General features: G+C 33.5%; 1 protein-coding gene across 7 annotated transcripts; it reads left to right on the top strand.

The window, feature by feature from the left end:
* The first annotated feature begins 4,203 nt into the window (after positions 1-4,203).
* LOC111793018 (VIN3-like protein 2) lies at positions 4,204-8,629 on the top strand. Of its 7 annotated transcripts, none has more exons than XM_023674686.1 (6): positions 4,398-4,409; positions 4,536-4,621; positions 4,997-5,131; positions 5,557-6,232; positions 6,379-6,698; positions 7,157-8,629. In XM_023674686.1, exons 4-6 carry the CDS (start codon positions 5,595-5,597, stop codon positions 8,347-8,349), a joined length of 2,151 nt encoding a protein of 716 aa, XP_023530454.1. In that variant the 5' UTR covers positions 4,398-4,409; positions 4,536-4,621; positions 4,997-5,131; positions 5,557-5,594; the 3' UTR covers positions 8,350-8,629. The 7 variants fall into 7 exon arrangements, with proteins under 7 accessions (XP_023530453.1, XP_023530452.1, XP_023530454.1 ...); XM_023674687.1 differs by having other exon boundaries at positions 4,997-5,122; XM_023674685.1 differs by lacking the exon at positions 4,997-5,131 and having other exon boundaries at positions 4,204-4,409; positions 4,520-4,621.

The raw sequence follows: 8,629 nt of genomic DNA on the forward strand, positions 1-8,629 counted from the left end.
TTTTTTTTTTTTTTTTTTTTTTTTTTTTTTTTTTTTTTTTTTTTTTTTTTTTTTTTTTTTTTTTTTTTTTTTTTTTGTAATAAGTGAGAGCCAAAAGGCATAGATACAATAAGGAACAAATTAAAAAAATTAAAAAAGAAAAAAGAAAAAGCAAAAAAATGACTCATCATAATTCACCCACATATTATATATATTCACTTAAAAAAAAGGAAGGTCAAGCCAACCCTTTTTCTTTTTCTCAGTTTATCACAACACTCCTTGACCATACCAAAAGTAAATCCCTTCCCTTTTTATTTATTTATTTAAAATATGTTTAAATCCAAGAGCTTTTATGGTCTGATTTTTCTTTTTGTTTTTAAATAAAATTGAATAAATTTTAGAGAAAAAAATAAAATAGATGATGGAATGTCCTTTTGTACCTTTCGGCGAATAAATATTACATTACTCCTCATTCTTTCTTATTCTTCTTCCTTTCCCTTTTCAATTATTTTTACCATTATTATCCTTTTCTTTTCCTCCCAACTTAAACATAATTAATTGTAATTCTTATATTACAAAGCCATTACAAAAATAAATAAATAAATAAATAAATAAATAAATAATAATAGGGAAAAGAGTGTGAGATGTGGTTGGGCACATGCTATTTTCCTGAAAAAGGCAACATTTTGAACAAACTCAACAAAGCAAATCTTAGTCAAATGTAATTACTATGCTGCAAAAAGATGACACCTTTTTTATTTTTTTATTATTTATTATTCTTTATTTAATATATGCTTTTAAAACAGAGGTGGGATTGTGAGGTCCTTTTGTTTTACTTACAAACAATTTGTGTCGGCCATAATACTCCGCTTCCCTACTTCCTCTTCTTCTTTTTTCTATTATTATTATTATTATTATTATTTATTTATTTATTATTATTATTACTATCTTTACCTTTTTCTTTTTATATTCCCTCCTTTTTCTCTCGTCGTTTTGCTTTGACTAAGGATTTTCAATTTTCCTTTTTTTTTTTTCATGATTTTTTAATCTTAAAATACTATTTTGGTAAAAAAAAAATAGATATGTGTAAGGTTAGTTTCATTTATGTATAGCGTTAAATTATGAATTTTGTGGTAATTTATTCGGCACATAAAAAAATCATTAGAGGTCCCATTGAATAAGTTGAATCATTTTTTTTTTTTTTAACTTGATAAATATATAGCGCCATCATTTCCTAGTTTCTCTTTTTTGTTTTTTAGTAAGATTTGTATGGTTGGTTGTTGGAGTTATGATAATAATGATGTGGCAATGAGCCCACACGTGCTTTCTGACTACTCTCGTCTTGCCCATGCGTGTGAATCTCTCTCTCTCTCTCTCTCTCTCTCTCTCTCCCAAATCTAATAACAATTTATTATTATTATTATTCCAACGTGTAAACACCAATTGGGCCTATGGGTTTTATTTTATGGGCCTACTGTGTAACTACATCCTGCACTCGGGCTGGGCTTTCCGCTCCAAAAGAATACAGATGAATGGGCTTTAGAAGGCCCAAATCCTATTATACAAATGGATAATTTAATCCATTATGTAATACTAACCCAAAACAAAAACAAAAACTCAAAAGTATAAAGAAAAAGAAAAATATATTCTAACAGAATAAGAAGAATATTCTAAGTTTTCCGTGCAAAGGCAGAAAAGAACTTGACTACAAGACCCACCTGTCGAGTAGAAACGAGAATCGGCCTTAGTGATCCAACCGAGCCAAGTAAAAGGTGTTAAGTTATGGAGCCTGATGCTTATTTATAGCTTAGTCAAGGGTTATACTAAAACTATATGACAAATGAAATATAAATTGAGATAGATAGTAAATATCTGTGTATAGTGTAAAACTATATATGGTAGAGAGTTATATATAGGCATAGTTTTGAAAACGTACTTTATGTATTTTTTGTATTCTATATACTTGGAGTCATCAATACAAATCTTTTAGTCAGTATTCTTCTTACATTTTTTCTATTATGTTCTTTCTATTCATTTAGATCGAGTGTGTGTATTGTTGTGCGATTCTAACAAAAGGGTCGTTCAACGTATAAAAGTTATTATTCTAGACTGAATGAGTTCACATGGGGAAAAAATTAGTTACCTTGGAAGAATGAGATAAGTAGGGAACTTAATTAGGAAGTAAAGAGGTCACAAGAACAAGCAGCCCCAAGAGGAAAAGGCGGCAACTTTGAGACTATTTTATATTGTTTTTAGTTCACCCATTCCCAAGTAAAATATTTGGCGTGTATTGCACTCTATATTATCAATCTTTTATTTCTTGCAATTACTAATTCCCTCCAACAAAAAATACATATATTTATAAACAGTAGCATTTTTATTTTTTTTTTCCTTTTTTGGGATTAAAATGGGATTTAAGTATTTTCCAAAAGGAAAGAAACAAAATTCAGATGGAATAAATAAAGTTAATTTTTGAGGCCGCTATTGGTGCAGCTATTGGACCACGTAGGATATTATTATTATTATAATTGAATTTCGGAACAAAAAGGAAAATAAATATAATTATATTCCACTCACAAATCTTATATCCCTCTGTCCATGTCGGTGGAGAATTTTCGTGTCAATCAATGTTTAGAATTTAGGAAATTATGTCAATTTTAACTAAATTAATAAAAATATTTTAATAATATCCGATTAATACTTTATATAAAAAAAAATATCCTTAAACTCGAACAATACCCTTAAAGGGTGAAGTTTATGAATATTTTTATTAATTAAATCGTATTTAGTATTTAATTTATTTAAAAAATTTGTAAATGTTGACAAATGTCAAAATGAATTATTTGATCATAATTAGAAAACTCATAGTATTGAAACTTTAACCTTTATTTTCCCTAAGTGATAAAAAGAAACAGTTTTGAGGTTGGACTTTTTGTATTAAATATTAATCAAGTTGTCTTATTGGATTAAGATTTAATTAATATATCCATTTACAAATCACGTGCCCTCCTGCACCCATTCTGACTTGTATGTATTAACTTAATTAGGCGTGTTATAATTAATTATGTTAATAAAACTCACGGGGACAACTTTCAATCATTCCCACAATTTAGATCTAAAATTTGGACTCGTATAATTATTATTTTTCATTCAACTTTCATTCTTAAACTCTTTAATTTTTCCCAATAATTTTTTTTAATAAATAAATCGTTATAATTGAAGACGAGGAGTGTATGTTTAATTATATTTGTGTTGTTACCGAGCTCCTTTATTAATTGTGGGCACCCAAGCTACAGCTCCCTCACCCACCTTATCTCAAACTCTCGTGCTAGTGTTATGCACTTGTCTCTTTCACCTTCATGTCTTTCCTTTTCTTTTTCTTTATTCATATCAATCTTTATAGTTTTAGTGTCTTAGGCTCGAGATCAATAAATAAGAAAATTTTCATTGTCTTAGGCTCGAGATCAATAAATAAGAAAATTTTCATTTACTTTGACATTGAGATTCTAGTTCACTTAATTATTAGGAATAGAATTACTTAATTAAATTTAAAAAAAAAATAAATTATAAATTTGGCTGAATTTTCAATAAAGGCCAATATAGAATTAATTTGAGGTTTGACTTAAAAAAAAAAACATAAATATGGTTTCTCAAAATAGAAAAAATAAAAAGAAGAGAATATTATCCACCCATTTTATTATAATTTTATCATTAAAAAATCTGAAAGAATATTGCCTCTAATGGGAAATCAATGGACAATTCGAAATAAGGGTACCAACATTAATAACTCTAATGGTGTGTCCAATAAGAGTGGCACTGTGATTGGGCAATTATAGGCACACTAGACATGGCATGGGGAACACTATCATTCACCAATTTCGATTATGCAAAAAAATAAAAATAAAAATATCCACCAAAATACATAATGTCCCATGCCTCGTCACACTAATATTAACATGACTAAGTTTAAGGCATGATTAGAAATCACGGATATCCACCATGATATTATATTGTTTACTTTGAGTACAAGCTCTCATGGCTATGACTGCTTCTCAAAAGGTCTCGTGCTAATACCAATATAGTATTCCTCGATTATAAATCCACGATCCATTTTTAATACCGTTGAGAAATGAAGAGGAGATTTAAAGTTAAAAATAATAAGAATAATAATAATAAAGAAGAAGAAGAAGAAGAAAAAAAAAAAAGGAAGGAAGAAATCATGCAGCCGCTATGCTATTCTTCATTCATTTGATTTGATCGAATCACAGAGTGTCTCTCGATTAAACCTCGCTTCGACGCCACAGCTGCCTCATACTCCTTTATTTTCCCCTCTTTCTCTCTCGACTCCGCCAATCTCCTCTTCAAATTTCCTCTTCCGGACCTCAATCCATGGATTCCGTCATCCGCCTTCACTTTCCCGCTATTTTCTGGTACTGTTTTTCTCCTTTTTCTCTCCTTTCCTTCTTCACCAGTTTCTGTTCTTCTCATTTTTCTCTCGCTCTCTTTCTCTCCGCTCTTGCCTGGTTCATTATCCTTCCAGATTTCGTGCTTTGCAGGTCTGTTTTCGTTCGCTTTTGGTGGTAATGTGGTGGAATCACTGTCTGCTTTCTTTTCAATATGCCTTCCGAATCTTCCTCTGAAGGTAATCTGCTCAATCCTTCATGTTTTATTTCATCCTACCTTTTCACATCGATTTTTGGTTTTTTTTTTCTTTTTTTTTTTTTGTTGTTGGAGTTCCATGCGCGCCCAACCTGTAAATTGAGGTAGTGAGGTTTTAGTGGTTTTGGTTCAATTATCTCCATCTGTTGGTTTTTGCTAACATTCATGTGGAGCTTCTGCGAACACATTTCATAATGACGCTGTATTCAGAAATTTGTGCCGACTAATCATCGACTATGCAACGTAGATTTCTTGAGCTTCTTAGCTGCGCTAGATTCCAAGCTTTTTCGATGAACATAAAATTTGACTTCTTGAATTTATGGATTATAGTAACTGTATCGATTGCTGGTTGGTGTAGCCTGGATGATCTCTTTGACAATCAGGTCTGAGTTCTCCGGTTCTACTTATTCCTTCCCTACTCCTGTCGATAACAGTTAGGAAGCTTACCATGTCCAATTACCCGAGTATCTTCGCTCATTAGAAGGTTCGTTTGGTAAGCGCAGTCAGTAATTGCATGAGAACTGTTCATTATGTTTGATTGCATTCTTGATTTTCAATCATAGGAGGTTTTAGAAATGATCCAAACTTCGAAGTTAAAGGGTATTTATGAGTTCAAATGGGTTGGGTTTTGGATTCAACCTGACACAATACAACCATGTAGTACTTAACGTTGGGTTAACTTCCGGTTGTTTATATATACATATTATTTAACGTATCATAAATGAATAAATTATTATTAATTAATCAAATTCAAATTGGTAAGATCCACCTCAATTTACTTTTACGAATCCATACATGTTCAACTTATTTGAAGTCAAATCCAATGTTACTCGACTCAAACTGGACGGCACTTGGTGTACCCTTTTGACGTTTGTCTTTATGTTTTGTGATGTACGTTCTCGTCTATGTTGATACTAGGAGCCTCTCTTGATCCATCAAAATGCAGTAAGACGAGCATGGAGGAGAAAAGAAATTTAGTCTATGAAATATCAGATCAGCCACATGCTTCTGAACTGCTTCAGTCCTGGAGTCGTCAAGAGATTCTAGAGATCCTGTGTGCAGAGATGGGAAAAGAGAGAAAATATACCGGATTAACAAAACTGAAAATAGTCGAGAACCTTCTGAAGATTGTTACTGAAAAGAAATCAGGGTCAACTGAGAATGTAGCAGACCTTGACCAGCAATCTTCTTCACCCTATCTTTCTCCAAAGATTACCAAAAGGCAAAGAAAAATTGATCAGCCATCACGGCTACCAGTTCCGGAAAACAATATTCCTATCAGTAGCATTAGGAGTGACTCAAATATTGCAGTTTACTGCAGAAATTCAGCATGCAAGGCTACCTTAAATGAAGATGATAAATTTTGCAAGAGGTGTTCATGCTGCATCTGCTATCAATATGATGATAATAAGGATCCTAGTCTATGGTTAAGTTGCAGCTCTGACCCACCATTTCAAGGCACTTCATGTGGTTTGTCATGCCATCTTGAATGTGCATTGAAGCATGAAAAATCTGGAATTTCTAAAGGACAGCAGGTTGGAATTGAACGGACTTTCTATTGTCTATCATGTGGAAAAGTCAACGACTTGCTTGGGTAATTACCGACTTTTACTGACTAACAATTCTGTTAAGTCTTGCAACATCCTGGATATTTGAATACTATTTATTTTTGCACTGCATCAGACTTCCTTGAATATTTAGTATTTACTATGTGAATGACACTTGGATTCATTTCTGAAGGAGTTGGAGAAAACAATTGATGAAGGCAAAGGAAACCCGAAGGGTGGATATACTGTGTTACCGCATCTCTTTAGCCAAAAAGATTTTGAGTGAAGGTGAAAAGTATCAAGATGTTTGTCGGATCGTGGATGAGGCTGTGAAGAAACTTGAAGCTGAAGTGGGTCCTTTGACTGGTGTACCGGTTGGTACGGGCAGAGGCATAGTGAACAGGCTTTCTTCAGGACCAGAGGTTCAGAAACTCTGCACGTTAGCCATTGATACACTGGACTCCTTGCTCTCCAAGAAGATCTTGCATCAATCGCCCATTTCCATTATACAAGGTAATTTATTTTAAGTAAGGCTACTAACAATTTTGCTCATCTCAATTTCTTTTGACTATGAATATCCCCCATTGTTGGGATGAAATATGTTCCGAAGAATCTCGATAGTAGTTCCATGAACAATCTTTTGCTTGCGGTATTTGATTTGTTCATGATTTTGTTGCAATTCTATGAACAAATAAAAAAAAAGGATTCCATTTTTTTAGTTATTTAGATTTATGGATCGAATAAACCAGGGCATTAAAATCAAAGCTTTTTGTAGTGCTAGCAGTTGGAACAGCCTCCGCATGGTCACTTAGTGTACTTGTGCAGCTGCCCTAGAATTAATTTAGCATGTAAGATAATCTTTTGAAGTGATTGCTGATATATTCAACAGAACTAAAAAAGATATTGGAAATGATATTTGTGTTCAATTATATAGTGTTTCGATTATATAGTGTCTTTTGCTAATATTGCAGACACAAATTTGGTAGCTACAAACTTATTAAGGTTCGAAGATGTTGATGCAACATACCTTACAGTGGTTATGGGTACCGAAGATGTTTCTTCTGGAGAAACTGTTGGTTACAGGCTATGGCATCGAAAGGCATGTGATATAGATTACCCTATAGAGCCAACTTGCATCTTGTCTCAACCCAATTTGAGGTTTGTCGTCCGAGGACTGACCCCATCTTCAGAATATTATTTCAAAGCCATTTCCTTTAATGGGACAGGAGATTTGGGGATGTGTGAAGTTCAGATCTCAACTGCTAGTGCTCGGGAGGACCACCCAGGATGCTTGGTGATTGAAAGAAGTCAGAGTTCGGTTACCAACGTTAGTGAGCTCTCTAATCCTTCTTCAGTAGAAGATGAAACAAACAATGAAATGCCTTGTAGCGACCAGAGTGATAGTCAAACAGAGAACTATCTTTCTTATTGCAAAGATCCTAACAAGATTATCACTGCTAACCTGTCTAAAGATGCAATAAACTGCACTGATGTCGGTGGAGGAGAAACAGCAAAAGATTCTGTTTCTTTGTTGGATGAGAAACATGTTACAAAGAAAAGTGGCATGCTGCCTGATCCTAATGTTCCAAAACTTGAAGACAAACATTCCTCTGAGGTTCATATCATTGAAGATACAAGCGTAAATAATGGGTCAAATTCTGCCGTTCAAGAAGGAACTAAATGGCCACCATTTGTTAACAGCTCTGGGGCTGGATTGCCAGCTACTCCTTGCAAGATGGAAATACTTAAGGATGTTCTTGGAAGGAGTGGACGATCGAAGTCCAGTGCTAAGGATCGAGAAAACGGGTCTGGGGGAGACAAACTCCGACATGGCAGCAAATCTAAGAAGAGAAGTGCAGAGATTCGAGATGCCGATTGTACGGCAAATGGTATTTCAGATAAGGATTTTGAGTATTATGTAAAATTGATTAGATGGCTAGAATGCGAGGGACACATAGATAAGAACTTCAGACAAAAATTCTTAACCTGGTACAGCTTGAGTTCCACAGCCCAAGAAGTTAGGATTGTGAAGGCCTTTGTTGATAACTTCATTGAAGATCCATCAGCTCTTGCAGAGCAACTTGTGGACACCTTTTCAGAATGCATTTCAAGCAAGAAAACATGTGCTGTGCCTGCTGGATTCTGCATGAAGCTTTGGCATTGATCCTCTCAGAAAGCATCAAATTTAATAAGTCCTAGATTGGAATTATATCGGTTGTAGGCATTCTTTAGATACATTTCCTTTCTTTCTCCATTTAAACTGTCATCAATTGAATTGGCATCATCTTAGCTCTATTTAGCATACTTATGGCGCTAACATGTCATCCACATTCGTCATTTTTAACATATTGAACAGATTTGTAGATGAGTATGATTTAACATCCTTACTCACTGATTGATCCCATTTAGCAATTAACTTATGAAACTTGTTTCTGGGGTTTTGA

Source organism: Cucurbita pepo, chromosome LG04 (assembly GCF_002806865.2).
Source record: "Cucurbita pepo subsp. pepo cultivar mu-cu-16 chromosome LG04, ASM280686v2, whole genome shotgun sequence".
Lineage (NCBI taxonomy): Eukaryota > Viridiplantae > Streptophyta > Magnoliopsida > Cucurbitales > Cucurbitaceae > Cucurbita > Cucurbita pepo.

Coding starts and splice junctions, on each gene's coding strand:
- LOC111793018 (XM_023674685.1), top strand. CDS start 4,597: ATGCCTTCCGAATCTTCCTCTGAAG. Junction 4,622..5,556: donor TTCCGAATCTTCCTCTGAAG/GTAATCTGCTCA, acceptor TGTTGATACTAG/GAGCCTCTCTTGATCCATCA. Junction 6,233..6,378: donor AAAGTCAACGACTTGCTTGG/GTAATTACCGAC, acceptor TCATTTCTGAAG/GAGTTGGAGAAAACAATTGA.